Source organism: Anguilla rostrata, chromosome 6, assembly GCF_018555375.3.
Source record: "Anguilla rostrata isolate EN2019 chromosome 6, ASM1855537v3, whole genome shotgun sequence".
Lineage (NCBI taxonomy): Eukaryota > Metazoa > Chordata > Actinopteri > Anguilliformes > Anguillidae > Anguilla > Anguilla rostrata.
In genome coordinates this window covers 28166625-28185483 of record NC_057938.1, presented here as the reverse complement: position 1 = coordinate 28185483, position 18859 = coordinate 28166625, and the positions used below count along the sequence as shown (strand labels likewise).

General features: G+C 38.9%; 1 protein-coding gene across 3 annotated transcripts in view; it reads left to right on the top strand.

Moving 5' to 3' along the window:
• Nucleotides 1–18859, top strand: part of greb1 (growth regulating estrogen receptor binding 1) — a 60180-nt gene that overhangs the window by 21306 nt on the left and 20015 nt on the right. For all 3 annotated transcript variants that reach the window (XM_064339290.1, XM_064339291.1, XM_064339289.1), the window contains exons 20-24: nt 3549–3638; nt 4316–4857; nt 7750–7852; nt 8343–8498; nt 8757–8893. In XM_064339290.1, the coding sequence (XP_064195360.1) occupies nt 3549–3638; nt 4316–4857; nt 7750–7852; nt 8343–8498; nt 8757–8893 (1028 nt within the window). The remainder of the gene's footprint in view (nt 1–3548; nt 3639–4315; nt 4858–7749; nt 7853–8342; nt 8499–8756; nt 8894–18859) is intronic.

The window sequence follows — 18859 nt, the reverse complement described above, 5'->3', positions numbered from 1 at the left end:
CATCACCTACCTTGCAAACTAACTGTAACCCTACATTTGTAAATGACACAAATACATGTGCAGATATATTTATTTTTAAATGTAGGTAAATATTGCAAAAACATCTGTGATCCCCTTAGGGCACATGCCAAATCTGGCTAATCCTTGCCCATCTACAGTATGAAATGTTTTCTTGTATGGGTATGGGACGACATGTAAACAATATTCAACCGTTCACCACGTTTTGGCAGTGTTCCAGTCGAGGTCACATCCGGTGCGTTAAACACACTACTTAGCTACTTAGCAAAACAACGAACACTTATGTTACAGTGTGAAATATCCTCATTCTAATATACAACTAACCTATTTAATGACACACAATTTCAAAAATAACGTATATAGCCGAAGTATTTTTATCCTTAACCCTTACATTAAGACAACAAAATCTTATCTGGGTTCAATAGATAGAGACAGAGACAGAATTAATGCTGTCGCTCCCTAGTTTTCATTTAGCACAGAAAACAGTATATCAGCTGGGTCTATCAGCAAACATATGCCTTAGTCATGCTCAGAATTTCTCAAGAATAATAATATTTTCCAAGAAATGTTAAAAGTCATTGATAAAAATTTTGCCAGGTGCAGTGTCTTTTACTGCTAACAAAGACTGAATGCTTAATGCAGCGATAATCAGACAAAACTCTCGGTTATGCTGAGCTATAAAACGCTATGAGTGGTGATTACGCACAGCTATTTTGGAAAGTACCCAGGTATCACAAATGAGCGTATATTTCACAAACAGATTGTCCAAGACAATATATGACCACTCTGTCTCGAAAGGGACATCTCTATGTGTAAAACCAATGGTAAGGCTGTATATTTATTCAATATTTAGTCCAAGATATTGACTGTAGAATGACACGGTATAATTTTTGAAAACTTTGTCCTGTTTATTTTGTTATTCAGTGAGCAGCGTTTTCACTGCTGTATTAACATATCTTAGGGCTATTATTGGGTTTATCTTGTTGCTAGGACGAAAAACGATTTTTGAGTGGTGAAAGAATATTTTTTATTAATGCCCAGATAGACAATATTGTCCATTATGTCATGGGTGGGGGGTGTAGTTGCAGATGAGACTGCAGGGAGGGGGTGCTTGTTTAGCGAATGACCAGAGCGACAATGGTGGCACTGCAAAACTCCGTATCGGCATAGTTGTCATGTATCGTCTACTAATGAAACTAAAACAAAGCTTTTCTGTTTTCAACTCATGCTTTGGTTGCAGGAGCAATGAATGTCTGAGTTGAACAATCTAGGCATGCTGGCGTGCCGACCACTTGGTGGTGTGCGCTAAGAGGTTAACAACAGTGTATACTATTGTAGAAATTCACCTACAAATGACAGTAGGTGACTTATTTCTGAGCAGTTTTTCTCTAAACCAGTTCGAGAATGAGCTTGCATGCCCGAGATGGGTTCTCTCTTCAGACACTGCATACTAAATCATCAAAGTGTAAGCATCAGGCACACTTGCTGGAGCGCAAGCGCAACAGATTGGTATCTTCTTCCGTTTGTTAAATTTGCTTGTCTACTGGGGGCGACATAGCTCAGGAGGTAAGAGCTGTTGTCTGGCAGTCAGAGGGTTTCCGGTTCGATCCAACGCCCTGGGCATGTCGAAGTGTCACTGAGCAAGACACCAAACCCCTAATTGCTCCCAACGAGCTGATTGGTACCTTGCATGGCAGCCGTTGGTGTGTGAGTGTGTGTGAATGGGTGAATGAGAGGCATCAATTGTAAAGCGCTTTGGATAAAAGCGCTATATAAATGCAGTCCATTTACCATTTACTGAAAATTTGAAAGACTCTAATGACCGAGATTAACTGATTGTGCTGAACCTACTGAATGACTCGAATGAACAAGATGAACTGATTGGGCTGAACCTACTGAACAACTCAAATGAATGAAATGAACTGGTTGTGCTAAACCTACTGAAAGACTCAAATGAACGAAATGTACCGGAAGATCCAATTGATACAAAAGATCCAATTGATCTTGAAAAGTAGCCTACTGAGAGAGGAAGGATTCGCCGAGTGTATTATAGCATACTAATGCCTGCTGCAAGCAGCAGCTAGACTGACAGAAACAGGAAAGAAAAGAATTTTGAAAAATGTCACTGATGTTTATTATGATGTTAATGACAATGTTGATGATCATTTGAACTGTTTAAACAGTGTTATGCAAGCATCTCCCCCTAATCCCCCCCTATTTCTCCACAAAACCAAATGGATGCAGCGAAGCAGGCTATTATTTTGCTTGTCCTTAGAAACAGTATTCTCCTTGAATATATAATAGGAACAGATCGTAGAAATTAAATTTGGCTCATTTGCAATTGATATTAAACAATTACATGACATATTTGACTATAAAATATGGATCAAGCTGAAAATATAATAAAGGTAGCCTACAGCAAGATCAACAAATGAGAAATTACAGTCAAGAAAAGGAATAATATTAACAAAAAATAAGAATAATGAAAATAAATATATTAATAGGAAAATAGATCAACTAAAGATACAAAGCCCCTCTGGGACTTCAGTTGGTTACACCAACAAATGTAGGCTACATAGCCTATATATTTTATATACTGAGTAATTCATTGCAAATTGGCATCCAGCTTGGGCCTGATGAAGTAAATAAGAAGTAGGCTATATTTGGCGAAGTGCATGCTTTTTTAATGGTTAAACCTGAGAAATTACTCAAATGACTTGAAAACTCAAAAGTTTGATTCATTTTGATGTACTGAGCCCAATGTACTGATTCATTTTAAAGAACTGAACTTTAAAACTAACTAAGGGAGGGAGGAATAACAAGAAAAAATATAAATCATCTTTAGTATAAATGTTAAAAATGCCTTTATTAAAGGATTTTTTTTAGCCTTGCAGTGGTCCTGTGTTTACAATTGATTAAGTCTCCTCCTCCACTTCAACCCCACCCATTCACTCTAAGTACCCCACATAGCTGGATAGCTAGAGGTAATGTTAGTACCATGAAATGAGCAACCGTGAGTGACAGAAAGAAGTCAGATTTGATTATATAGCTTCACTAATTCTATTATGATGAATGCAATAGTGGCTTTATCATTGAGAGTTTGATTGTTAAATGTTCAGTCCCTCATGAAAGTCTTTATCTTCACAAGCTGGAGGTAATGTTACTTACAGGTCCAACAGAAAACATGCCAACTCCACATGGGTTTTCATTCCCTTTGACAAACTTCAGCTGACACTACTAAGGAAAAGAAATTCCAAGTTAAACTCTAACTCCTGAACGAGCCTCACTGTATCGTTATTGTTTCCACTGAAATCTGATCTCAAATCACCATATCTGTAGCCACACCCACGCCTCCCCACATAGAAAAGAGTGCCACGCCCAGAAACGTACCAAACACATTTTAGAATAACAAATACTGGTAAAGTCTACCCTTTGATGTCATGTGCATTGTTTCATTTCAAATCCAATGTGCTGGAGTAAGCTTGTGGATGAGACTGAGATAAAGCATGTTGTTGTGTGTGTCATAACAGTTCCATGCATTGTGAAGAGAAGTCCAGTACAGCGACAGAGATCTCTCTCCCATGAATCAGCTGCCTCCTCTCTGTCCTCAAAAACCTCAAGTAAGATGTGAGATGTTACGAATGGAGCTAATGCCAAGTCTTTTTTTGACTTTTTCATACTGCTGTACCTAGTCAAGTCGAACTGGGGTTTCCTCCAAAACCAGGGGTTTCACAAATCATCTTACCATCAATACTTGCATTATTAAACCCATCTGTGCTTCAGATATGGTGCTGGCCCCAGTTTGTCTGGGCTGGGAATGGTGCTATGCTTTAGGTGACCTAAATAGTGACATTAATGTTTAATGCTTATGCATGCTTTAACTGGTGACTAGTACATAACTTAGCTAATGTTATTATAATTCAACCTGTCTTTCCTATAGCAACCCCAGCCACATAGCTGTCTGACCATGTTTTGCACAATTTAATTCATTGCAACATGGGCATTGTTTTTTTGTGACAAACTACTAAGAAAACAAGATTCTACTCATCATTGATTGCTGTTTACCCAGCAAATAGGACCAGGGTGCAGTACCTAAAAAAAATCCAAGTGACCTATTTTAATTTTAAGCTGTGCTAAATTATGTCTGCTATTGTAATATTTTCTATCTAAGCTCCTGAAAAAATGTATGTGCACATGCCTGTCAAATTACAAATCCACCTGATTTCAAGACAGGCTTAATAAGAATTTGGGGATAGTAATGTTAACAGCTATTGATCCTCTCCCCTCTTCTTCACAGCAGTGAATGGAGACCCCCCCATCCTGGAACAGCCCGGCCCCCCTCCACCCCCTCCAGACAGCAGCACCATGAACATGCACGGGCACTGCCCTACCCAGGACCACAGGGGGTCTGAAGAGGATAATAGCGCCTCCTGTGGCATGCACAAGAGTGGCATCCCAGGCACGTCAAAGCCCCCTTCCTCCAGCTCCTCCTTTTCCAGCCGGAACTCTGAAGCATCGGGTGCAGGTAAACCCTGCTCTTGGGCTCGCGGTCGCCAGCAGCCACCAGCGGTGTTCCTGCCCAAGGCTGTGTATGACATGGTGGTCTCAGCTGATGCAGGTGGCCTGCCCAGGTATGCCCACCTCCTGCCGCATGCGGGTGTGGAGTGGGTCGGCCCCTTCCGCCCACAGCTCAGAAGGGTCATGACTGCCACGGAGCAGTCCCTCTATTACCGCCAGTGGACCGTGCCCCGCCCTCAGCACATGGACAGCTCCAACCAGGCTGTTGGCCACTCCGATGGATTCCACCCTCGCAGGCTTTTGCTCAGCGGACCCCCGCAGGTGGGCTGCTCCCCCAAAAACACTACCCTGGCAGCACCCTGGAAAGTGACTTACTTTCCTACTACTTTCAAATTACTGTGAGAGAAGGCACAGCATTACCAAAAACATGGATAGACAAAGGTCTCATTTCACAACTTTATTGTCAAAGTATACAGTGAGCTCCGTAATGCTTGGGAAACATTAATTTTTTTATTTGACTCTATACTCTGCAATTTTAAATTTGTAATCAAACAATTCACGTGTGGTTAAAGTACATATTCACAAAGTGCTTTTATTTAAGGGTAAGGGTATTTTTATACACTTTGGTTTGGTTTTATCATTTATTAATTGCAGCACTTTTTGCAGGTGGTGCAGTGGGTAGCACTGTTGCCTCACTGCAAGAAGGTTGTGGGTTAAAATCTCGGCTGGGGGCCGTTCTGTGTGGAGTTTGCATGTTCTCCGTCTGTCCGCGTGGGTTTCCTCCGGGTACTCTGGTTTCCTCCCACAGTCCAAAGACATGCAGGTAGGCTGATTGGAGACCCTAAAATTTCCCAAAGGTATGAGTGTGTGAGTGGTGTGTGTGCCCTGCAATAGATTGGCGGCCAGTCCAGGGTGTATTCCTGCCTCGCCCTCTCTCCAATGCACGCTGGGATAGGCTCCAGCATCCCCCACAGCCATGCACAGAATAACCGGGTATAGATAATGGATGGATGTTCAGTACTTTGTCACATATCCTTTCCATGCAATGAGTGCTTGAAGCCTGTGATACATAGACTTCACCAGGTGATTATCCTCTCTGGTGATGCTCTGCCAGGCTTATACTGGACCAATCTTCAGCTCCTGCTTGCTAGTTGCCTGAAGTAAATCTTCAGCTCATGAAACACATTCAGATTCAGATTGGGTGAATGACTTAGTCAGTCAAGAATTTTTCCGTTTTTGGCTTTGAAAAACTCCTTTGTTGCTTTTGCAGTAATTTTGGGATCATTGTCTTGCTGTAGGATGAAGTGCTGTCCAATGAGTGTTGTCCCACTATGTTTCATAGATCAGAGGGGGTGCTTTGGATCTTTGGAAGTTCCTTTAGGCCTCCACACTTTGCTCTTGCCATCACTCTAATAAAATTCAGTTTTGGTCTCATCTGTCCACAGGACCTTTTCCAGAACTCCGCAAGCTCTTTTAGGTAATTCTTAGAAAACTGTAACCTGGCCATCCTTCCTTGCAGCTAACTAGTGGTTTCCATCTTGTACTGTAGCCTCTGTAGTTCAGTTCAATAAGTCTTCCATGGACAGTGGTCACTGACACATCCACACCTACCTCCCGAAGATTGTTTCTAATCTGATGGACAGGTGATTATGGGTTTTTCTTCATTATGGTGAGACGTCTTTGGTCATCAACTGTCTTCCTTGGAGAAGCAGGCCCTTTGTGATTACTGAGCTCCCCAGGACTCTTTTTCTTTTTAATGATGTTCTAAACAGTTGATTTTTAAGAAGGTTTGGTATGTCTCAGCCTCATAATGGCTTCCTTGACTTTTATTGGCACAAATCTGGTGATCAAGTTGACAAACACCAATAAAAGACTGCAAAAGCAATCAAAAGCCTAGATTCAAGACTAGATCCTGTTCTAGTTCTCTCATACCTGCAATTGAACACACCTGACTAATCAGAAAGACATGTGAAGCCATTTGTCCAAAAAATTATGGTGCTCTGAAATGGAGGGGATGTATAACATGTTCTGCAATTTTTACATGGTAAAACCAAAATGTATAAAAAATACCCTTTAATAAAAATCTGAAAATCTGGATTTTAACTGCATGTGAATTTGTTTGATTACAAATCTAAATTTGTGGAATGCAGAGCCAAATCAAGAAAAAAACGTGTTTTTGCCCCAAACATTATGGAGCTTACTGTACATTATAGACCAGCTAAAGATATTGCTAGTCAGGTCATCCTGTTAAGGTACAATTTCATACAATGTGTGTATGGGCCTCACAGTCTGGTATCAAATGTGGACTGTGGCAGTGCAGACTGTGGCTGGTAGTCCCACAGGTCGATGTATAACTGGCTATAGATTACTATGGGGGAGGGAGTGTTTCACTGTTCACCAGTGACCCCTGCTGGTCAGTAGGGTGCCCAGAGTCTGCTTGCTCAAGCTGTGCAGCTGTGTCTTCCGATTCACACCTGTCCAAGCTGAACTTCTGTAATGTGGTCTGAAAAGAAACAGCAGTTTAACATCATATGTTTTCTGTGCTGTGCCCTCCGGAATTTACAGGGAGCTTATGAAACTAGTGAATATGTTTGGACATTCCAAATTTGGCAGAAAATTAGACAGGGGTTGGAAGTGAGTGAAAACTTTTTTACTTGTGAATTTTAACTAGTTGCTTCCTAAAATCACGACTGCCATATTTGTGCACAATCCTTTATGAAGGTGTGTTGACTCTGCTTGGTATCCAGGGATGTTTTATGGCACATGCACCCCTGAAGTATTAAATTACTGTTTAAAAAATGTCTCACAACACAACTCACAGCGTGGCGACATAGCTCAGGAGGTAAGAGCGGTTGTCTGGAAGTTGGAGGGTTGCCGGTTGCCGGTTGCCGGTCCCCTGCCCTGGGCATGTCGAAGTGTCCCTGAGCAAGACACCTCACCCCTAATTGCTCCCAATGAGTTGATTGGTACCTTGCATGGCAGCCTTTCACCATTGGTGTGTGTGTGAATTGGTGAAGGAGAGGCATCAATTGTAAAGCGCTTTGGATAAAAGCGCCATATAAATGCAGTCCATTTACCATTTACAAGACCAATGAAATTTTTTATATAAAAAAGTCATAAAATCAACAGGAATTTATGGGAATTATGGGAATGCATTGACAATCATTTCATAATGCACTTCACACACATTTATGCATGTTCTTTAAATCGCAGGTTGGGAAGACAGGGGCTTACTTACAGTTTCTGGGAATTTTATCAAGGATGCTTATTCGATTAATGGAAGTTGATGTCTATGATGAAGAAGAGATCAACTTAAGTGAGTAGTTGGTATATGATGCCTCTCTTACTCATTTCCTGTTGTACCTACAATTATATAAATATTTCCTGCCAAGTCAACCAACCAGTCAGAACATTGTCTTTTCTTAAAAAGCATGCAAATATATAATGGGACTTGTTATTTACCTAAAGACTAGAAAGTATCCTAGCTATAAATACTCTCTCTGTGTCTCTGCTTCATTTCCATCACCTAGCAAGCTGTTCCAAGCATTGGCAACTGTAAAAAAAATACTTCCTCATATCAGAGATGAATTTGCATTTAACTAATTTCCACTAGCCCTATTTGTTCTGTCGACAGCCTGAAAAGTTCCATTTGTATTTCCATTTATGGCAAGAATCAGTTGAATTATTCTTTATTTGAACTTTTTCAAGTGTCCCCATGTGTTTCTTATGGCGTGGTGCCCAGAACTACACACAGTATTTAGAAAATATCCTTAAGTGTTATCTTTTTTCTTTAAAATATTTTCCAGGTGTACAGCTGGGCTTGGCTCAGTATCATCAGATGGATGCAGCTTGGCCGAACATAGAGGTGTTCAGAACCATGCATTTCGACTACACTGTCCATGACCCCAAACATGAACACATAAGCCCTGTGCATTCACCAAACTTCACTCCCACTGGGAAAGGTTGGCATTTTTGTTCATTTGTTGTTGATTTGTGAGTCCAAATGATGAAAGAAGATGGTATAGATGTAAATGTATTAAAATCATTGAAAACATAGCTGGACAGTTTGTGCAACTTTGAAGCTGAATTTCAAAAGAAAGTAATGGATAACATTTCATAAAAAGATAATTATCTATATAGAAACATTTATGTGGAAATTATCACTTTTTAGAATCTGCCCTGGGCTCAATGTTTCCCATTGCACTGTTCATATCTCACAGGAAACCCCAGACAGAAAGATGAGGTATACCTACGCAGACACACCACCAGGATAAAGCTGTCCAAATATGCCGCCTACAATACTTACCATCACTGTGAACAGTGCCACCAGTACATGGGCTCCAGCCCAAGATACCAGGTGAGGACACTTAAATACAAGCAGGCTTATGTAAACATGCACACATTAAAGCACACATTGGGGCACACACATGTAAGCACACTAATCAGAGCTCATACATATAGGCACTGATCAGAGTGCAGTGGTTTATTGAGGGTTTCATTTGACACATTTGCCTATATGGCAGAGGTTCTGGGAAATACTTGCAGGGTTCTGACAGTAGAGGGCAGCATATTGTAATTTTCCCTCATTCGGTCGGCTTCCATCATTCTGCATTGAGAAATTGTAGTTGAAGTCACGCCTTGGTGCATTTTGGTGATTCACCATCTTTAGCTCTGTGATTTAGCTCTGTGATTTAGAGATATCATTCGTATTAGAGAAAAATAAATCCCCAGCTAATATTGGGCTGGTATTGACTGGCATACTTTAGGATAGTAGTTAGTGTTGCTGTCATTCAAACTTTTTTATTGATCCAGTAACTCTCTTGCCATATTATAACATTCTGCAATGTAAAACTAGTGTAAGAGGGAGGTCAAACCAGTTTTGATTGACCAATATGATTTTTACATATTTCAACAACTTATTTTTCATGTTTAATGTCATAAATGCTATGTAATTTTATTTTTTAAAACCTGTTTGTAAAACTAAAATATTTTATACCACACTGCAGATAAGATCTTCTGGAAGATCAACATGTAAAAATCTCTCTTTTCAAACTAGGTTTTTAAGTATACGAATGTATGAATAAATAATTATCAATTAATATCTAAAACATTTCACAGTGAGTTTTTCTTGTCATAAAACATGTAATAATGCCTTCAATGTAATTACATTTTTTATAATGACCGCACTGATTATGGTGCAGTATTACGTGCAGGCACAAATTCTAGTAAACAGTCAAATTAGCATAATATTTTCTGACTTCAAAAGTGAAAAAAGTATCATCAGATGATGTTGTTCAACTGTCAGGGCACTTTTGAAACAATATAATAACTTTATCTACTCTAATTTTGTTCATTTCCTCATTAAATGATTTGTTAATGTGAGCCCAGATGCCAATTTTGTGTGTGGAATGCTCATTGTGATTACATTGCGGGCAGAATGTTTGATTAAAAATGGCAATCCAGTTAGATTTCCTTTTTAAAACCAAAAGTTTCAGACCGTCAGGGCAGTCAAGCATACCGTACACTACCCAGGCTACTTCAACAGAGCAGTCAGTTTCAAGATTTAGTTTGTGGTTGCAGCAGTAGCACGCTAACACTAATTCTTCTGCAGATACAGAGATATTTGGCTTTAAATGAAAGCAGCACTGAACTTTTTTTTTACCAAAGAGAGATGACTGGTCAGTAACGTTAATCCAGTTACTGGACAGTAACATTAGTTAATTAAAAAACCTGTGTGGAGCAGGGTGAATGGAGATCTCCAAATTAAATTTAGTTAAGACCATTTCACTTGCTTTTGGAGCAAATAGAATTTAAAAATTGTTTCTTTGAGTTTTTACACAAATGTTTAAAGGGAACCCCGCCTGTTAAGACTTGTAGGTCTTAATATGATGTAAATGACTTCAATTATATAAATATGTCATAAAAACCACATGAAAGATTTTAGTTATTTAGTTAGTTTATATTTAAAATCCTTCAACTTGTAGTCGCCGTTGTTATTACTGTCGCAATGCACTCTGGGCAGTGACGTCAAATGGTTGCACAGGTCTCGGTCCATTGCTCTTGCCCATAGAGCGGCATTGAAAATATCTTCAGTTCAGCCTTTTCAATTCAAGCCAGAGCAGGTCATTACTCAGCAGGGAATCATAGACCTCATCATATAAATCAAAATGATGAAGATCGGAGGCCAGAGGAGACGAGAGTAGGGCATAAGAGATGGTGTCTATGTATCAACTGCTCGCCTATGCCAACAGAGATGGAAAAGTTGTCTGTTGTAAAGAGCTCTACATTCTAGCAGTAGTACGGTGGCTCTGAAGTGCAAAACACAAAAACAAAAAGAAAACGCAAAAACAAAAACTTTCGGCCCTGAGGTGCAGATGCAACATAGAAAAACAAAAAGGAGTGGTCCTGAGGTGCAGATGCAACATACAAAAACCAAAACGTGCAGCCCTGAAGTGCAAAACCCAAATACAAAAAGAAAATGCAAAAACAAAAAGGAGCAGCCCTGAGATGCAAAACACAAACATACAAAAACTAGCAGCCCTGATGTGCAGATGCAATATACAAAAACAAAAACTAGTAGCCCAGAAGTGCAAAACAGAAACATACAACAACAAGCAGCCCTGAGGTGCAGATGCAACATACAAAAACAAAAACTAGTTTTGTTTTTGTATGTTGCATCTGCACCTCAGGGCTGCTTGTTGTTGTATGTTTCTGTTTTGCACCTCAGGGCTACTAGTTTTTGTTTTTGTATGTTGAGCCACGCTTCCATCGCAGGAACTTTCCCCAGGAACTAGGAACCTTTTGAGGTACTCAGTGCGTTTCCACCGCAGGGACCAGTTAAGTTCCTGGGACTTTATTTTACCCCCAAAAAAGTCCCTGTTTGGGGGGGTAATACTTTCCAAAAGTACTGGAACTTTTGGGGTGGGGCGCAAGCGCTGAATATTTCTGATTGGTCGACTGATTGGTCGACAGTGTTTTATTTCAACCGCCATTTTTAAAAGTCTACAGCCGCAAACCGATTTATTTTCATAATAATAACTTGAATTCAAACTTGTATGTTATGCGGCGCAGTAGCCTAGTTTTGGTTATAGCCAGCCAACATCTTGGAACAGATGAGAAATTAAGATTGAGGATTATAACATGTGTGCTCTTCTGTTCTTTTCTTGCTTTAGTATTCGTTTTATAAAATGTTAAGCATTCGTGCTGGGACAGCATATTACGTACCAAAACATTCAAACGGTTTAATTCAGTTGGTGAATATTTTCTTCCGGATTTTCTTTGTTAGCCCGTTATAATTGACTCAAAACGTTTGATACAGTTACGTGAGGTATGCGGTAGTTCTGCGTAATTTACATTGGTGATACAGTAAAAGCAAACTGGAAATCACCTTCCGCACTTTTTGTCAGGGTGAAATAACAGGTTAATTCTAGTAATCGTCCCTTTTGATTTTTTAGACTGCCATAATTTTACTCTGCGAAGTCGATAAAAATCAATAAATACTAAAGTAACCATATATAGTCATTGTTGGTAACCCGTTGTATAAGTGGAATAAACCCCTCCGTGCTGTCCCGGTTATTAGAACATAATGTAGGCTACTTCGGTGGTAGTATGGGGTTACAGAAGAAATCATACGACAGATAGACCGACGACGACGCCGCTTTTTCATACATCAGTGGACTAATTTGCCTAATCTTCGCGGGTCTTTAGACCGTGGTGGAAACGCAGACAACAATGGGCTGAAGGAACCTTTTAGTTCCTTGAAAAGTAGTTCCTGGGACTACAAGTTCTGGGTACTTTGGGTGGAACTCCAGGGCTGAAAGTTTTGTTTTTGCATTTTCTATTTGTATTTCTGTTTTGCACTTCAGGACTGCATGTTTTTGTTTTTGAATGTTGCATCTGCACCTCAGGACCACTCCTTTTTGTTTTTGCATGTTGCATCTGTACCTCAGGGCCGAAAGTTTTTGTTTTTGCGTTTTCTTTTTTTTTGTGTGTTTTTCACTTCAGAGCCACCGTACAGTAGCCATTCAAAGATCATATCAAACTATTGTTTTTGGTGAAACTGAAACGTGTACACCATCCCTATTAATTTAATTGACGTAATGTTAGTATTGATACGTGTCATATATATGAGCTTAATACCTCCTTTAAATGCATAATCCCTAATGATAATATGTGCTGATAAGATATTTAGCTATTGAATCCATCCTATTCACAGATATCCCATGCATCACATCACACACAAATTCTGAGGCATTTTATTGATATGTTTCACTATTAATAACTGCAACTGCTGAGCAAAATAACTGAATTAACCTCCAGTGCAACCACTTTATGTCATCTACCCAAAGTACATTGTGTATAAAATAATGCAGATTGGTCCATTGGTCAAAATTTCCATTAAAGGCTGGGGTTTTTTAACAAATAACTTTGGTGTGGTTTTTACAACATATTTCCATAGTTGAGGGCATTTACAACATATTAAGCCCTACAAGTCTTAACAGGCAGGGTTTCCCTTTAACACTAGAAAGGCCAATTTCCATCCAACTTAACCAAATCAATTTCTGCACCCAATGCAACCGAAATTTAATAAATTTAACAAAACAATATTTTGCTATTCAATAACTATTTTCTATAAATAAAGCACACAATTGAATCAATTCCAACAGCTGTATTTCACAATTATAGCAGTTTTGGTATAGCCTATAGGCTAAGGGAAACATCTATCAAGGCACACTGAAAAAAAAGCGAAAATGTGCAAAACAGGACAAAACACAAAATGTAAAAGAAATTGAAATATAAATTGCAGTATGTTTTTTAAAGTAATTTCTTCAGGCATAATGAGCAGGGACCACACACAAATCAGTTACATTTCAGCAGTTGCATTGTAGTCTATTCAGTTTCAGTTTAAGCTTCAAGTGAAAAACTGAAAATATGTCCGAGGCGTCATCTCCGCTGAGCTTTAAATCATTTCTATTACTACAATGCCTACATTGATTCATCCCCACTCTAAGGTCTTTATCAACTTCAATACACAATTGCAATGAATTAATTTTGTGCAAAACAATTTGAGCAATTCATATCAAAGCGTCATTCAGTTGCTTAATAGCGTGCCAGAGGTAACAGCTACACAGCTACACATTTGCACCTGGCTGTTATTATTAATAATAATAATAATAATAATAATAATAATAATAATAATAAATTTAATTCAATCGTTGATGTGAAAGGTACATTTTGACTTCAAACAGATTATGTTCAAAGGAACAACTTCTCTTCAGGCTCACTTGTTGCTATAGGTGGGGTCAGCTGTGCCCCATTACCTTAAATCAGTTGTGTCTTTTTATTTACTTTATTGTCATTTTAAAATGATTAACTTGAACTTCCTCAGATTGACCCAAATGTTAAACCCCTTTTACATTTTGGCCTATAATTCTAAAACCGTTCGGCCTCAAATGAAAATTCTTTTTTTCCAGAGATTCCTTGGTTCAAGGCACAATAGATGGTCCAAGCATTTTGATTTGCACCTGACTAGAGTTTTCACAATTTTGAATTTTTTTCAAAACCTGTAAACAGCATCTCCTCGTAGATCGTTTGACGCTTGGAACAAGTCTTGCTAAACAGACCTTCTGGTCGAAGCGCGTTAAAAGTTATTCAAGAACAGCTGATTGGACAAACAAAATGGCTGTTACTAGCCAATTAAATTTGTGGGCATAGAAATTTCACATAAGAACCTATAACTCCTGAACGCAATGTCAGATTGTAATGAAACCTGACCTCTAATGAAATGTGATCTCTATATGATTTGGTGATAGGTTGCACGAGTTGGTCATTCTTAGCCTATAGGTGGTACTATTATAGACTAATTTGGAAAATAAAAATGCTCATAACTCCTAATCAAATTGGCTAATTAAGTTAAATTTGTTCATGCTGAGTCTTTGTCCTATAAAATCATAAATGGACAAGTTGACATTGTGAAAATTCTGCCTGACATCAGCCAAAATTTTAATCCGTTTGTGCAGATGTCAAATCTGGCCAATCCTTGCCCATTTAGGGGGCACCCTATTTAAAGCTTTATAACTCCAGGTGTGTGCATCAGAGAGACTTGAAAAATGGCTTAGTTTAAGCAGGACATTTGTACCATTTACAACACTAGATTAGTTTATATTTATAATTCCGGTGGAAATAAAGTGCCACAAATGCAATTATCAAAAATGCAAAAATTAAGTTTTTTTTTTAGTTTGTAATGAAATAGTGAGAATACCTTTAATACTCCTGACCCTTACCAACACGCTCAGGGAGATAACAACTTCCCCTTTCCTGAACTCCTAAGTTGCTTGGTAAATGAATAAGTACAAAGCTTTTCTGCAACTTGGTAACAAATACAATGTGCCAATAAAGCATGAGTTATATTGAGCCCTGGAGAAAACACTCTTGGTGGCTCAAAACCAAACATGGCAATTGCATCCAATATGACTGAGGATCTGTATTACTTCTTTGGCATGTATGTCACATATTTAAAAATCAATGCATTTATCATGGCTTATTACATCATCCACTCCATAGTACCTTAGAGATACTGTTTTGAATGACATCTATACAAATACCATAATAAAAACATTTACCTACCATTGATTTTTTAAACCTTACCTTAAATGGAACATTCAATTTGATGACAAAAATGCGTAAATACCTTTAGGAGTGAGGCCTAGACTCATTCAAACCATATACAATAGCCGGCACATGAAACCCAAACAAAAAAAAAACAACAAAAGAAAAACACATTCCCCTATCCCCGTTGCAGGCCTGCTTCAGACTGTAAACACGCATGATGAACCTGTCTATTGTGGTGGATCAAAAGAACCAAATACTGGACATACAGGATGTGCTTTTTATTCTGAAGTTAAATTGATAAAAAGGTTATATACAGCAGAGCTCATTGCTATCCTATTTGCATTGCAGTGGATTGAGTAAGTCAAGCCTGTTGGTGATTTGCTCTGATTCCAGTGCGGCTTTAATACATATTCAAATATGCAATGTAGACAAGTTATTGTTGAAATATTGTGAAATATTAACCAAATTGTGTAAAGAATTATCCGGTTTGGAAGCAGTATTAACCTCTTATGGGTACCAGCTCATGTAGGGGTAGAGGGGAATGAAGTGGTGGATAAATCTGATAAGAGGGCTCTTACCTTGGAATCAGTTGATGTCCCATTTATCAAAGCAGAGGTTAAATTATATATATGGCTCCAAGTTTGGAAGCTGTGGCAGGAGATGTGGAATAAGGATTCAAAAGGAAGACATCTTAATCAAATTCAAAAAGAGGTGGGGAATGGGAGTCCTATTGGCAGGAAAGGAAAAAGAATACCTGATAAGCAGGATGAGAAAAAGCTGAATGCCACAGTGCTACAGACAAGGAAACATCAGACTGGAGAATGTGAACATTGCCATCAGCAAAAAGAAACTGTAGAACATGTAATGTTCATATGTCCTCAATATTCAGCAGAATGTCAGAGATTGCAAGAAGAACTGGGTCGCTTTGGAATTGGGGGAATGGACTTTGATTGGTTTTTCCTATCAGGAAGTGTTGTATACAGTCATGTATTCATGTTTTCGGAATAAACTGGTCTAATCCAAAGCATTAAAAAATTAGGTTTCATACTCAATTTCAACAGTAGGTGGCGATAATGCTCCGGCATGGTAGTAATTCACCATAAAAAGAGGAAGAAGAAAGCACAATGAACGTCCTTCTGCTTCCGTGCAGAAAATTGTAGGAAGTGCAGTTTTTCCTCCTCGTGAGTCTGGAGCTGTCCCACACAAGTTGACAGACAAAACTCCACTATTGGACTGAACTAAATGCTTGGCTAGAAATTAAGCTACCAATTAGCGGTAATTGATGCATGGAATGAACACAAACCGAGTACTTTCCTTCGATGCTGGAGGACCTGCTAACGTGCTGTCTCGGATCTTGGTGTTCCACTCATAGCTGGCTGACAACATTGAATGTAGAAAAATATGGACAAAGTCACTGTGACATCACCCATCAGCTCTCCATGGGCTTGGTGAAAAGGGTTTTGAAGCCCGAGAAGTATAGTTCATGGGCATCACCATGTTGTACAAATTGGAGCCAGAAACTGCGCAGTAGGGATTTGAAGTCCAAGTTGTCCACTAAACACATGAGATACAGTGACTCGGTTGTGACGGAAACTGTCCCTGATTTGTCCACAAAATATTACCAGCTTGTCCAAATAGCACAATAACTTAACAAATCGATGTAAGGGGAGACATTAGACAAAGAAAAAACACCGATCGCGACTACAATTACTTGTGGAAAAAAAATGATTGACTTTGTAGTGGCGCTAGTGAGCAACGTCTCTCAAAAGGCCAAGGAAGTGAGCTTAAAAAACGCAGCACAGTTTTGGCCGCTTGGCTGACACTCCTACTGTCTCCTGAAAACAAGCTGTGATACCCAGCCCAAGGATACATACTGTAGTTTATCTGTGAAATCACACTTTTGTTCTCTGGTAAGTAGTTGGTTAGCCGCAATGCTAATCTAGCTAGGCAATGATACACTTGCGTACAGTTAGCAGCTGTAGGTAATCACCCTAACTAGCAGGTACAAATGCATATCGGAATGCACTCACACTTACTTTGTGCACACTCTCTGTCGACCATTGATCCTATGACTCCTCAGTACTACTGAAACTAAATTATAAATCCACTGCAGATGACATGGCTATAATAATACTGGAACTGGTGTACACTTTAGCTGCTTCAGAGATAGCAGGCGATGTCTAGCCTCTCTCTCTCTCTCTCTCTCTCTCTCTCTCTCTCTCTCTCTCTGGCATAGAAAAAAGTATGACTCACTTCTGGGAGCCTGGGTTAAAATGACTCTTCCCATTTTATACTTTACATAATACCCATGCACTTCCCAATGACAATACTAATAAGGGAGAATGGCAGACTCCATTTCCAATTATTTTCTAAAAAACTTAAAGCATTATAGAGGTAGGTTAACTTGTACCACCCACATGGAAACATTGCACACAAACTAGGAAACTGATACATTTTCCCAGAAACGAATGCATGAGGGATAAAAGTGAACTGTTAGCCTTAAGAGCATGTAGAATTGTTGCACTGCGTGCAGGCATACAACCACTACAGAAGCGGAAGCGCTCATGCATATTAGTAAAAGTGCAGCTATGTAGTCTGTAGTGCAAAGACTACTTACGAAGGCCTTGGATTTTCCATCAAATCAAGTATGATTAATTAATAAGTAATGTCAGTTATAAGTAAATGAAAACTAGCAGTATCTGTAATGTTTTTGTTCCTTTTATTTAATTGCAATTTCACTGAGCATTGATTGTTAGTGTTATAGTAAAAAGGCCTTTATAGGGGTATTTACCCAGGATTACATAAAACAGGTGAAAGTATGAATTTCCTGGATCATAAACTCCTTGCCCACAAGTGTGCATAATTTGAGAGTGATATGCAGAACTACTAAAGATCTATGAATCAAAAGGTAAGCAGTGTACCCTGGTGTCCCCTAGTGTCCCCAAAGCTATCCAAAATGTCTAAATTGTGCATTGCTGGAAATCACTGCATAATCATGTATTTCACTACAAATCAACTGTTTTGACTCAGGAAATGCACTTTTGCAACATTTTCAAGTGGGAATTACTATATTTCCATCCGTAGGGGGGTCTAAGATATCTAGGGGCCCAAAAACATCCAAATCTCTCCAAAAATAAATAAAATGCTTTTTGTCAATTGTAAAGCATATTTTCCTCTTATGATGGTTTAAGATGAAACATTGATATCACATTGAAAAATAATGCAAAAACATTGTGATACACTGCGGTACACATACCTAAATGTGTGATCATTCAGTCTTATATGTTTTTGCATGGGGATGGGATGACATTAAAACAATAAGCCGATGTTCCGGCTTCACGTCAAATTAGTGCATGAAACATAACAGGACTGAGCCACCTACAGAATGCTTAGGCTACAGTGTGAAATGTCCTCATTAGAAAGTAGCACTAACCTATTGACAGACACTCAATTTCAAATACTGTATATAACCAAAATATTTTGAACAGTAATATTTACATATCAAGGATGAAATCTAATCTGTGTTCATAGGCATCCTCCTCCTCCAGAGAATCAATGCTGTCGCTTTCCTCTTCTGAGTTCAGCGTACGCCAGAAAACAATATCAGCTAGGCGAACATATGGCATAGCCATGCTAAGAAGTTCTCAAGAATAATATTTTCCAAAAAATAATGGAAAACAATGATTACATCGGGTACATGATTTTTGTTGCC